The sequence below is a fragment of the Dromiciops gliroides genome, chromosome 1, assembly GCF_019393635.1.
Source record: "Dromiciops gliroides isolate mDroGli1 chromosome 1, mDroGli1.pri, whole genome shotgun sequence".
In the NCBI taxonomy this organism is placed as follows: Eukaryota; Metazoa; Chordata; class Mammalia; order Microbiotheria; family Microbiotheriidae; genus Dromiciops; species Dromiciops gliroides.
Genome location: NC_057861.1, coordinates 597,459,266 through 597,473,460, shown reverse-complemented (window position 1 = coordinate 597,473,460; position 14,195 = coordinate 597,459,266). Strand labels below are relative to the sequence as shown.

Here is a 14,195-nt window from a genome sequence, read left to right as displayed (position 1 = left end):
AGTATGTCACTTTCCATCTGTTTGGTAGACTGCTCTGAAAATTTCTTATGTAATTTTTCTTGTATTTTGTCTTTTGAGTAAGAGATGTATAGTTTTTTTTTTTATTCTCTATATTCCTCCCTCTGGCAGCTAATAGTCATTGCTGCATACTGGCTTGGTAAATGCACAGCTGCAGTATGTTTTTTGAGTCTGGGTTTCACTGCAGCTGGAAAGTGTTTGGTTTTGCTCCCCTTGCATACTGATGCTACATTTCAGTTCCACAATACAGAAGTTTTGGAGTATACTATTATTGCCTTGCCCACCCCAGATTGCATTGTGACCCCACACTATCCCTTCTCTGCTTGTCATCTCATCTATTTCTTTGGTTATCACTTTGTTTCCAGCCTTCATTTTTTCTTACCAAATAGCTGATTTCTGGAAAAAGCAAAACAGAAGAAATACCCGTGTGATGTTTTATCAGACTTCATTTTGTGGCAGCAGATTTTGGCATGTGGATTGTGTGGGTTGATAGAATCACTTGCCTTTTAAAAATATATTTTGTCTCTTACTGTATAAATGTCTATGAAGACAAGGATTATTTCGTGTCTTACATATCTTCAGTGCAGTATTGACATTTAATAAATGTTGAGCAACAAGCAGTAATGGTAAAAGGAACAGAATGTACCTTGCACATAACTTCTTACTGGGAGACTGACACCTGTTCATAAGAAGTAGCTTTACATACCTTATTAAATAGAATGCAATAGTTGGCCTCTGAGGTTCTTTGCAATACTTAGGTTTTGGTTTTAAAAAAATACATTATGCCAGTTTGTTTCTTAATGTTTTAAAATAGTCTCTTGAATACATTTTTGATATATTTTGGGTCTTTGAAAGGTAATGTAAAGAACCACTTTTCAGTGGAGTTGTAATTTCTTTGACACGGGTGTTTTCTCCCATGAGTGCAGATTACAGCCTATGTTCTTTCATCCTGTGCTACTTTTCTCCATGTCCTCCTGTGAATCCTTACAAGGGATGTTGATGGCCTGCCTTCTAGATCCCCTGAAATTGCATGATCAATTGTAGTTCAAGGGTTGTCTCTCAGTATGAGATTGGACCACCTCTTTTTGTGTCATACGGCACCCTTGTGTCATATGAGCTATTTAAATGACCATTGTTGTAGATAGTCCAGTGTATCTGCCACCATTGACTGGAAGTCATTTTGGCATCATGGTTCCTAGCCCATAGGCCAGTTATTACAAAGGGTCTTTGAATCTATACACAACATTTCTTCTGTAGTCTGCATAAATTTTATAGTAAATGAGCATTTTCAAATGTACTTTGATGCCATTGTGATTAATAAAACAAATTTATTTTAAAATTACTGAATTCATAATATCTTTTTGTCTTTTCTAGTAAACTATTATGTTGGAAAGACTCTAGGGATTTTTTCATAGCCTTAAGGGGTCTTATTCAAATGGGAACCATGAAATTAAACAATTTTTGGTTTCTGTAAAGCAGAAACTCATATATTTGAGATAATCACTGTAACAGTCGTTTCTCAGAATTGATCCTCATGACGTTTATCCAGATGAATTAATACCCAAGAATCATCCTGCATTTTTTCTTCCTTCTTAAGAACCCATTGGCATGAAAAATGGGTACTTTATTGGTATACACACTATAGTTTGGCTTGGGAAAGAAGGAAATAAATGAAAGTCTGTGTTCCCTCATCCTACTCAACCTTTGTTGCCACATCATAAGAGAAATGTATGACACAAAAATAGGTGGTCCAGACCCATACTGAGAGGCAACCCTTAGACTACAATTAGTCATGAGATATTAGGGGATCCAGAGGAAGATCACCAGCATCCCTTGTGAGAATTCATGGGAGGACATGAACAAAAGTTGCATTGGATGAGGGAACACAGGAACATAAGATTCCTAGGTTTGCCTCAGTTGGGTCCTGCTGCTTGGTGCTCTAGTTGTTTAGTTAATCTTGCAGTACCCCTTGATTCCTTTCCTTGAAAATTATTTTCTCTCATCTCAATAACAAAAATCAAAAGCAGAGTTCATGAAATTAAATTGAGAATGAAAAATCTTCTGAATGAGATTGCTTTCTGTCCCGGTTACAGAGAAGTAAAGATGCTTGTGCTTAGTGAGCTAACACAGTAGAATGAGGACTCTCTTAGAAGGTGGATGGCCCAGATTCTAGTAGTCCAGGTCCTCTATGGGACCTTAGGGCAGTGGTGGTGCCTTCAGCTCACTAACTTAGACCTTACAAGGATTTCAAACCCTACACTCGAGGAAAATGAGACTCAAAAAGAGCTTAAGTGAATTGCTTCTGGTCACCCAGGCCTGGACCCAGGTGTTCTGACTCCCGAATCCACACTTGCCTCAGTGAGCAAGGGCATTTATATCACTTCAATCACAGATCTTTGGGAGAATTAATCCAAATGAAAGCTATGTTTTTCCTTCCAAATAGGACTTAAATAAAACCTACAGTTGTTGGTGTTGCTTTTCAGAGCATACATATACTTTCCCCCTTCCAAAAAAAGTTATTTTAAAGACCACTATAGGTACTATTTAAAATGAGTCACAGAATACAAAGATCCTGTTGTTGGGATTATTGAAATGTTTTGGAACAGTAGTTTAAAGGTCTCAAGGTAAACCAAGATAAAAATCTGCTCCCATGCTGGAGCTGTTGTAAATGAATGGGGGGAGGTGTTAAGTTTTTGTTTTTGTCAAGCACTTGTTTTGTCTTTCGTTCTCAAAGTGGACTGTGACATTGGGGTGATGTCATATGACTTGAACTGAATTGGATTTAAGTGAGGAAGGGCTGTGCAAGGTCACCAACCTAACTCTCTCCAGAGCCATCTGGAGATACACATTAGGACTACCGGAGATGGCCCCGGATGTTTTAGGCAATCTGGGTTAAATAACTTGCCCAGGGGCACACAGCTAGTAAGTGTCTGAGATGACCCTCAATTCCAGGGCCAGCGCCACCTCATTGCCCCTGTGCCAAGCACTATAAAGCTTGAGAAACCCTATCTCGTTCATTGCTGATAAGCCTGTGAGGGAGACTAGTATTCTCTGTACCTCAATTTCCTTATCATAAAATGGTGGTGGAGGGAGGGAGGGTATGATCTCTTCCAGCTCTAAAGTTCTGTTGTGATTCCCTGTTAGAGGTGTCCACTATCAGGTCTGCTTCAGCTCTGTGAAGGACAAGACTTGGTCTTAGGCCTTGTTCAGTTATATTCTGTGGCTCTGTACTGTAGTTGAGAAGGGCCTACCTGGCAAGAGCGTCTTAGGTATCATCTACAAAAGAATACTGAGTCAAGTAGAAGGCTTATTAATACACTTGGAGAATGAGATAATTTTCTGCTGAGTTTTGCAAATTGTCCTCTGAAGTTGGTATTCTTAACCCTTAAGTGACTGACATTTCCTAGACACTTTACAGCATAGTGACTGCACCTGTAGTTTCATTGCGGAAAGGGAACTCCCAGGTGAGGAAACTACTACTACTACAAATGAAGGTCACCACTTTGCAATTTTGAGCCTTAGATTTCCCAGAACAGTAAAGTAGGTTAACAAGTGACTTGTTCAAGGTCACAGCCATTATGTGTCAGGTATAGAATTTAAACCCAAGCCAAAGTTCAGAACTTCAAGGCCTGTTCTCAATCAACTATATGCTATATGCCAGACACTATGCTAAGTGTTGGGAAAACAAAAAGAGGCAAATGAAAGTCCCTGCCCTTGAGGAACTTGTAATCAAATGGAAGAGACAACATCTAAATAAATAAAAAGCAAGTTATATGCAGGATAAATAGGAAATAAAGGAGAGGAAAGCACAGAGAGGACCTCTGATATTTCCCAGGCACTTAACATTTAGGAAGAGAGTCATGTGGGATGTGTTGTGAGAAAGCAAGCAAGAGGTGAATAAGAGTGGTGAAAAAGACCATCATAGGTACCTGTTTTATCCTGTGTGAACTAACACTTATGTCCTATGTTCCTTTATTAAATAGCATATACTTCTTGGTAATTTGGAAACAGAGGAATCAGCATTTGAACAAGGCAACAAAATATCTCTGCTCGGATCATTCCCAAATCTATATTTCCATCCTGAATTTCTCAGCACTTCGATCAACACACACACACACACACACACACACACACACACACACACACACACACACACACACACACAGAGATATTTTTCCTTCATTTTCTTTTTTTTTTTTTCCCAGCTGTCTCCTGGCACATCAAATTCAGTGTTGCAAAACTCAATTTATAAGCATACTTCCACAAATCTATTCTTTCTTTCATATTCCTGTCACCATACCATCCTTCACTTGGGCTGTTCAGGAATAGTCTGTTTTGCTCCCAATAGTCAGTTGCCAAATCCTGATTTGGCAATACCTCTTAAACCTTTTCACTCCTGTTGCCACCATCCAAAACCAGACCCCTCATCACCTCCTACTGTACTAGTTCAGGCCATATCATCTTGTCTCTAGTCTTTCCCTGCTCCAAGTAGTTTTCCTTACCCAAGCAATCTTATGGGTCTATTGTTCCAACCTTGCCACTTCCCTGTCTTCCAAATGTAAACTTCTTAGCCTAGTATCCAAGGCCCTCTGCAGCTTTTCTCCATGGTAACTTTCCAGGTGTATTTCACCTTACTCTTTATTCCACACATTAGACTTACTTCCTCTTTATATATTTATACACTTCTATTCTCAGTCATTGCTCATGTCCGTTCCCTATGTCTGGAATGGAATCTTCTCCCTCATGTTCTATGTTGAAAATCTTGCAAGGCCCATGAAGCTTTACCCTGATCATAAGATAGTAAGATCGAAGTCTAGAGTTGGAAGGAACCTCAGAGGCCTTCACTTTATGGATGATGAGAAAATTAAAGCCCTAATCAAGTTTAAGAGACTGAGACTTTCTGTATATCCTCCTGTTGCATATTTATCAGTTTTAATATTCAGTTGTGTTACTATACCATGATTTTATTCAGCCAGTGGACATGTAGGCTATTTCCAGTCTCTTTCTTTCTTTCTTTCTTTCTTTCTTTCTTTCTTTCTTTCTTTCTTTCTTTCTTTCTTTCTTTCTTTCTTTCTTTCTTTCTTTCTTTCTTTCTTTCTTTCTTTCTTTCTTTCTTTCTTTTCTTTCTTTCTTGGCAATTGGGGTTAAGTGACTTGCCCAGGGTCACACAGCTAGTAAGTGTTAAGTGTCTGAGGCCGGATTTGAACTCAGGTCCTCCTGACTCCAGGGCCGGTGCTTTATCCACTGTGCCACCTAGCTGCCCCTCCAGTCTTTTTCCAATAAAAATAATGCCATGAATATTTTTATACCTGTATCCTTTTTTCCTTTTTATGATAGCTTTATGATAAAGTCTGAGCAGTGGAATCTTTAGTTGAAAGGATATAATTTTGTGGACCTGTTGCTTTCCAAAATATTTTTACCAGGCTACTCATTTCTCTGAAACCCTACCAACATTGAAATTGGTCCTCCTTTTTTTGTTTTTTTTCCTATTTTTGCAGATATATAAAGGTGTTTTTTTTTGTTTTTTGTTTTTTTTTTTGTGGGGCAATGGGGGCCAAGTGACTTGCCCAGGGTCACACAGCTAGCAAGTGTCAAGTGTCTGAGGCTGGATTTGAACCCAGGTACTCCTGAATCCAGGGCCGGTGCTTTATCCACTGCGCCACCTAGCCGCTCTGTTAAGTTGTTTCTTAATATTGTTTAGATTTTAATTTCTCTGATTAGGGAATTGGAGCATCTTTTCATATTGCTATTGATATTTCCTGCAAAGATTTGTCCCTTCATGCCTTTTGATTATTGTTGCACTGGAGACATACGTCTTTTGTCCTTTAATATTATTACACATATATATAGTTTCTTTTCTTTTTATTTTTTCTTCAGTGCAACAAACATTTATTTTATTTTTTCCAGTTACATGTAAGGGTAGTTTTCGACATTCATTTTCATAAGATTTAGAGTTCCAAATTTTTCTTCCTCCCTTCCTTTCCTCCCCCCTCCACAAGACATCAGCCAATCTGATATAGGTTATATATGTACAGTTCACAAGTGCTCTTTTTTCCACTTCTTTCTATGGGGGTGGGTAGTATGCTTCATCATTAGTCCCTTGGGATTCTCTTGGATCATAGTATTGCTGAGAGTAGTTAAGTCATTCACAATTGCTCATTGATCAGTACTGCTGTCACTATGCACAGTGTCCTCCCAGTTCTGCTCACTTCACTATACGTCAGTTCATATGAGTCTTTCCAGGTTTTTCTGGTATCATCCTGTTTGTCATTTCCTGTAGCACAAGTATAGTTTCTTAAGAATTCTGAATCTGGCAAAGAATTGGAAATTGAGGGGATGCCCATCAATTGGGAAATGACTAAACAAGTTGTGGTATATGAATATAATGGAATACTATTGTGCTGTAAGAAATGATGAGCAGGCAGACTTGAGAAAAACCTGGAAGGACTTACATGAATTGGTGCTGAGTGAAATAAGAAGAACCAAGAGAACATCGTACACACAACATTGTGTGATGATTAACTGTGATAGGCTCAGCTCTTTGAAGCAATACAGTGATCCAAGACAATGCCAAATGACTCATGATGGAAAATGCTCTCCACATCCAGGAAAAGAACTATGGAGTCTTAATGCAGATTGAGGCATACTATTTTCACTTATTTTGTTGTTGTTTCTTTCTTGTGCTTTTTTCCTTTTGTTCTGATTCTTCTCTCACAACATGACTAATGTGGAAATATGTTTAACATGAATGTAATGTATAACCTATATCAGATTGCTTGCTGGCTTTGGGGAGAAGGGGGTATGGGAGAAAAATTTGGATTTCAGTCTTAAAAAAACGAATGTTGGGGCAGCTAGGTGGCGCAGTGGATAGAGCACCGGCCCTAGAGTCAGGAGTACCTGAGTTCAAATCCGGCCTCAGAAACTTCACACTTACTAGCTGTGTGACCCTGGGCAAGTCACTTAACCCCAATTGCCTCACTTAAAAAAAAAATGAATGTTGAAAACTATCTTCATATAGAATTGGAAAAAAAATAAACTTAATAAAAGAATAAAGAAAATTCTAGATCAATCATCAGGCATTTATTGAGTCCTTACTAGGTGCCAGACACTGTGCTAATACTTGGGAAATAAATGCAAAAGTGAGATGGTCAGGGCAGCTAGGTGGCGCAGTGGATAGAGCACCGGCCCTGGATTCAGGAAGACCTGAGTTCAAATCCGGCCTCAGACACTTAACAATTACTAGCTGTGTGACCCTAGGCAAGTCACTTAATCCCAATTGCCTCACCAAAAAAAAAAAACCAAAGGTGAGATGGTCCCTGCCATAAAAGAGTTTATATTCCACTGGGGAGATATTCACAGATAAGAAAATATAGGACATATCCAATATATCCAAAATAACTACAAAGTGATTTCTGCAGCAGTGGCTTAACAACTAGGGAAAAGAGCAAAGGCCTATTTAAGAAGGCACCACTTAATACTGTAGTCTTAAAGGGAGCAAGAAGTTGGAAGAGGCAGAGTCAAAGAGGGAAAACATTAGAGGAATGCAAAACAGACTGTGTGGAAGGGACAGAGTTGGGAGACATAGAACCTTTGTTGTATTACTGGTGTTTGGGACTAGACTAGTCATTTCACTAATCTAGGGACCTCTCTGAATGGTACCTGTTTTGCAGGTGAGAGTATGTGTTGCCTTTCTATCTACCACATGCTCCATGTTACCACTTCTTATGTTCTATTGTACTTAGTGCAAATAATTCCCCCTAATCTACTACATTAGACACAGTGGATCTCATGCATAATTATCTTCCTCTGATCAGAAACATTGATTTTGTTGCCAATAATTTCATTTACATTTAGCAGTTACAATGTAATTTGTACTGTGGTAGGTCCTAAAGATACAGTATGATCAACCATCCTTGAGAAGCTTATAATTTAATAGTATTGGGATAGGACATTCACAAATAACTACAATATGGGAGAGGTCACTCATAACTTGATGAGAGAACATGGAGGAGGTAATAACTATGCTAGGTCATAAAGCATTTTACTAGGTGAAAATGTATGGGAGGAGACATTTTAAGGAGATAAGTCAAGATTTTTATTAAATGCCTACTATGGACCCCGTACTATACAAAGAAAAGACCCAAAAAACAGCCTTTGCTCTTAAGGAGCTCAACCGGTCTATTCTAAAGGAACTCAGCAGTCTAATGGGCAAATAGTATGCAAACAACTATATACAAACCATATATCCAGGTGAAATTGAGTAATCTCAGAGGAGAGGCTGGGATAGACTTCTTTTTTTTTTTTCCCCAGGCAGGGCAATGAGGGTTAAGTGACTTACCCAAGGTCACACAGCTAGAAAGTCTCAAGTGTCAGAGGCTGGATTTGACCTTGGGTCCTCCTGAATCCAGGCCAGTGCTTTATCCACTGCTCCACTTAACTGCCCCTGGGGTAGACTTACAGAAGGTAGGACTTTAGATGAAATTTGAAGGAAGCCAGGGACTCTGGGAAGTGGAGATGAATGGGCACAAAGTAAAGGAAATCAGAGAAGGCAAGATGAAATGAAGGAATTTAAGGTGATCCAATGTGTCTGGAAGTGTAGAGTGCATAAAAGAAGTAACATATATTTAAGGTAGAGCTTTGAATTTCAAACAGGAATGTGCATTTTGTTTCCTAAACAAATAGGTTGGTTTTTATATGTGTGTCAATTATAAGAGATTGCTTGAAAGACAGGAGAGCAAATAACACTTTAATAATTAATATCAAACTCCAGTAGCCTTTGATTCTAATTCAAGCTGCTCTGTATAGGTTTATTTAGGAAGCCAGTATATCAGATTCTGCCTACTTAGAATTTTGTTATGTTTTAGGAGGAGGATGAAATTGCAAACTGCTGAAACCCAGACTTTTATAAGTGCAGGGAAAAAAGGAAGGAAAATGAGGAAGTTTTGTTAGGGCAGTGCCACAAGCTTTGTATCTAAGGAGGTGGGTGGATAGAGCTGAACTGATGATCAAAACAGGGCTGCTGGGCCTACAACCTTAAGTTTCAGGGAGGTAAGGATCATTTCCTTTGGTATCTATGTATCCCTCAGGAGTTGACACAGAATCTCTATATTCCTTGCCCTGCACTCCAGGGGGCTTGTGATCTAATGGGCAGAATGAGATAATACATAATTAAATGCTGAATAGAGTAGGGAGGTAGACATCTTTGGGGTCTGTAGCAGTAAAGGAAGACTTCATGTGGGCTTTGAAGGATGGGTAAATCTGAGTGGGTAGAATGAATAGGAGAGATATCACAGTTTTGTGAAGTGATGAGGAAGAGCAAAGACATCAAGGTAGGAATGAACAGATTAATAAATAAGAGTTATTAATAGTGCAGAGGTGGAGCCAAGATGACAGAGTAGCAGAAAGTAGTGCAGCCAAGTTCTTGTCCACAAAACTCCAAATAGAACTAGAAAATGCACTAGATCAAATCCTGAAGGAGAACCCCCCTCAAAAGTCGAGTGACTCCTTTGTCCAGCTCAGAATGGTATAAGGGGAGAGGTCTGTAAACACTGGGGAAGGATCAGGCCAGGATTGTGCTGTGCACCTAGCACTTGTGTCCAGGAAAGGGCTAGTATGCACCAGGATAAGAGGAGGTCCCAGACCCATATCAGCATTGCAACAGGGACAGAGACTAACTGGCAGCTTTGTTACCCACTACCCAGTTCCAGGTCATAGATCCAGGGCTAACTGGAAGAGGTCCTGTGCTGGGGGGCAGTATTCCAGGTAGGGGGGCCATGAATGGTGTACTGAAAAAGAAGTTCAGGAGCAAGGAGCAGTTTTGTGGCTCAGACGCCAGGAGCACATTGCAGTCTCAGTTCGAGCATCTAGCCCAGCCTTCAGAGAAGTCACAAGGGTAAGAATCCCAGACCAAAGGGGAGCCTGAAGTTCTGTCACTGAACCACCAGAACTTCCTGGCTGGTTGAGAGGGTCTAAGTTCAGCAAAATTCTGCTGTTGCTCGGATTGAAACCCAGGTCAGGAATTTGCAGAAGTCAGACCTGGGGGAGAACAATCAGAATTCATCCTGGATTAAAGTACTTTGGCTGCAGTGAAAACTTACAGGCGTCCAGCCTATCCTGAGACCCAAGGAATAACAATACTCAGTATTCTAAGAAAGCAACAGGACCAGCCAAGACCTCTTCTCACCTTTCCTTCAGAAGTGTGGCAGGGCCTAGACATCAAGTCCAAAGTCAGGAAGTAGACTGGAAGAATGAGCAAACAACAACAAAAAGAATCCCACCATAAAGAGGTATTACAGTGGCAAAGATGTTCAAGATAAACAAAAGAAAAAAGTTATTCTAAAAGATCTTAAAGCAAGGTCTCAGAGGAAGTCACAGATTGGGCACAAGCTCAACTAGAATTCTTAGAAGAGATGAAGCAAGCGTTACAAGATTTTTTTTTTTTTAGTGAGGCAATTGGGGTTAAGTGACTTGCCCAGGGTCACACAGCTAGTAGGTGTTAAGTGTCTGAGGCCGGATTTGAACTCAGGTACTCCTGACTCCAGGGCCGGTGCTCTATCCACTACACCACCTAGCTGCCCCCTGTATTTTCTTTTGTATCACGGCTAATATGGAAATATGTTTTGCATGAATTCATTTGTGTAATCTATATCAAATTGCTTTCCTTACCAAGGAGGGGAAAGGGAAGAAGGGACAAAGAATTTGGAACTTAGAAAAAAATGTTTTAAAATATTTTAAATGTAATTGAGGAAAAAATAGATTAAAAACAAAAAAATTTTTTTAAAGTGAGGCAGTTGGGGCTAAGTGACTTGCCCAGGGTCACACAGCTAGTAAGTGTTAAGTGTCTGAGGCCGGATTAGAACTCAGGTACTCCTGACTCCAGGGCTGGTGCTCTATCCACTGTGCCACCTAACTGCCCCAAAAAACCAAAATTTAAAAAATTTAATTATCAAATGAAAAACACTGACCAAGTCCAGTATAACTCTTATATTGCAATTCTTATCTTATAGAAATTAGTATCAGTCTTATAAAATTAGGAGTCAAAAGACCATTCTAATACAAGCTAGTCAACAGAAACTGTCAGGCAACTGGGATTCTTTTGTACCTTAATGAAAATATACTTCATATGATATTACAAATTTCTGAAAAGTCAGACTAACCTTTTTTCTCATTCCCCAACAGTACTTCCCAAATACTACTTACTTCCCAGTTTACTTTCTGATAAAGAAACTCCAGCACAGGGATATAGTTTATAAGTCCAACTTTCTACTACCTATTGTGAGTCACCAATTTCCCAGCAAACAGAACCTAGCTGAAGCCAAAAAGGCAAATTAACAGTTTCTATCAGATTCCTTCCAAGCAAATTAGATTTATTTTTATAGGTTATATATGTACAGTCCCATTAAGCATTTCTGCATTAGTCATGCTGTGAAAGAAGAATCAGAACAAAAGGGGAAAACTTCATAAAAGGAAAACAAAAAAGTAGAAACAGTATGGTTCAATCTGCATCTAGATTCCACATTTCTTTTTTTTCTGGATTTGGAGAGCATTTTCCATCATGAGCCCTTTTGGAACTATTTTGTACCATTGTGTTGCTGAGAAGAGTCAAGTCTATCACAGTTGATCAACACACAGTGTTGTTGATACTGTGTACAATGTTCTCCTCGTTCTGCTCATCTCAGCAAAAATTAGATTTATTTTAAAACTACTTGTTGGGACTAGTAAAGTCATTTCTATCTCCTAGAATCTCTGTCCAAACTCAAAGTAGGAGTTTTGCAGTAATTTGGACACACTCCTGTTTCCCAGGGAAGGCATGAATCCAACTGAGTTTAAAAGGATGCACATCTGGGGGGCAGGTAGGTGGCGCAGTAGACAGAGCACCGGCCCTGGAGTCAGGAAGACCTGAGTTCAAATGCAGCCTCAAGACACTTGACACTTACTAGCTGTGTGAACCTGGGCAAGTTACTTAACCCTCATTGCCCCACACCAAAAAAAAAAAAAAAAAGATGATGGAGGAAATCGTGCTTTCAGTAGACAAGGGAACACATCACTCGTGATGACCATGATATAGGCAGATTGCGCTAATGTTGGCATTCCTAAATAAAACTTTTCAAAGTAGCTTGACATAGAATCAAAGGTTATTGGAATTAGATGCTGTCTTTGCTTTTTTGGTTTTGTTTTTACAAATATCCAGGTCACCTCTGCTGGGGATTGAATTGTCTTAAAAGTGAAATTAGGATGTTAGCTTGCCAGAGTCAGAATTACATCTCTCAGAAAATTGATTCTTAGCTCTTTGGTCTATTTCTTCCCCTTAGAGCCATGGGTAATCCAGAAAAGTGTGATACTGTGTGGACATTAAGGAAAATTTCAGTAACTTTCCCTGAATGTGTTTCCCTGCAGGACCAGAGGGGTGAAAGAAATCTCTAATAGCTGCACTAACCCAAAATGCCATCTGAATTGGAGACACCATCAGATGGAGTGGATGAATCTGAAAAAAACAACTATGGAGATCGCGAATGGGAAAACCACACAAAGTGAGTGATCTAAACACACCAGGATAACATCCTACTTTCCCTTGCCAGAATCAGGTTTTTTCCTTTATTTTTGATACGGACAAACCTCAGGTTCCACTGTTACTTCCCTTTCCAGTAAGAATAAAAAGAATTGCAATACAATCAAAACTGATGTTTTCGTACTGCTTATTTGAGTCTCCCCTTAGGACAGTGAGAAGTAGGTAATAACAGTAGTTGAGACTTTTCATAACTTTTTTTTTCATTTTTAATCTAGTGATTTTATATAAGAGAGTAATAGGAGAAAATGCATTTAACTTTGTCCCCTTCTTGATGCTTCTGTCCCACTTGATATCTATAGGCAACGCAGGTCCTCTTGCCCTCTTCCAACAATGATGTAGATTTTGTCCAATGTGAAGTGCTTTGTCTAAAGGACTTTAAATTTGAAGAAGGTGTTGAGTCCCTGGGAGGGTTAGAAACCAAGGCAGTGCCCTGGCCTCTCTGCAGACTTGTCATTTTATGGCTCCATGTGATTCCTGGTAAAAACTTAACACTCCCCATTTGGGGTGGTGAACAGCTATTCCTGTGCACTAGCTAGGGGACAAGTAGAAGAGGTAGACAAGGGTGACTCCTGGAATTACTTGGGCTCCATTTGTCTCCTTGTTAGTAGGGGCATACCTATTTGTTCTTCCTCTTTAGCTTTTGTGTACTGACTGGGACTGGATTGTCAGCTGATTACCTAACCTCCTTCCACAGAGACCTAATCCCAGAGACACTGTCACAACCACCTCCTTTACGAGTATCTTTCCTGAGGCTCGAGCTGGAGACTTGTGTTTAGTCTATTTGCATAAAAGGCAAGAAGTGCTGGTGTTTTCACCATGAGGCCTACATCACAGGATTCAGGGGGGACTTACTATCTTGGAGCTTTGTTCCCTGGAGGACATAGTGACTGTGAGACAGATTCATGCCAGACAATACATTTCTTCTGGTGCTTGGGTAAACGTAGCAGCAGAATTAACCTGTGTGGTTTATATACCCAGAAGGGGAATGGCTGGCATGAGTGGGAAGGAGCACTTGTCATCACCTCTGTACCACCGTGGCCAGATCTTTGTCTCTTCTGTTCTGTAGTATAGCCTGAAAGTCCCCCTGTCTCACGATAGGTTCTCTAAGGAACTAGGTGTCAGAAAGCTGTTTGTGTAGTCTAGGGATTTGCTGAGAATTCTCGTTTTCACTGAGCTGTCCTTGGTTTTTCACCAGACCTAGAAGGGCAGGGTTTTCATCCAAAAACATAAGCTTGGGCTTTGAAATGTGTAAGTCTAATTTGGAGTCTCTTCATCTTGCCCTTTACTCAAGCTACTAATTCTCTGCCTGCTTAACCTTACTAGGCAGCTGCTCTATGGTGAGAACTAGCTTTTTGTGCCCAGCCAGATGCTCACCCTAGGTCTGGTGACCTAGTCCCAACTTTTCGTCTCTATCTCTGTCTCTCTGTGTTTCTTTGTCTCTCTCTCTCTGTCTTTCTCTGTGAACTAACTTGCTGGAAATTGGACTTTGTTACATGTATTAGGGTTAGGGCATGTCAGTCTGACCAGCATGCAGGCAGTGCAGAGTCTTTACTGAATGGCTGAGTTTGGTAATAAGTCCCCTTAAAGCACCTTGCAAAAGCTCTGAGCA

General features: G+C 39.9%; 1 protein-coding gene across 5 annotated transcripts in view; it reads left to right on the top strand.

The window, feature by feature from the left end:
- HMOX2 (heme oxygenase 2) overlaps positions 1-14,195 on the top strand; it is a 33,435-nt gene that overhangs the window by 15,147 nt on the left and 4,093 nt on the right. For all 5 annotated transcript variants that reach the window (XM_043975022.1, XM_043975017.1, XM_043975019.1 and 2 more), the window contains one exon: positions 12,415-12,548. In XM_043975022.1, coding sequence (XP_043830957.1) covers positions 12,460-12,548 — 89 coding nt within the window. In that variant the 5' untranslated portion in view covers positions 12,415-12,459. The remainder of the gene's footprint in view (positions 1-12,414; positions 12,549-14,195) is intronic.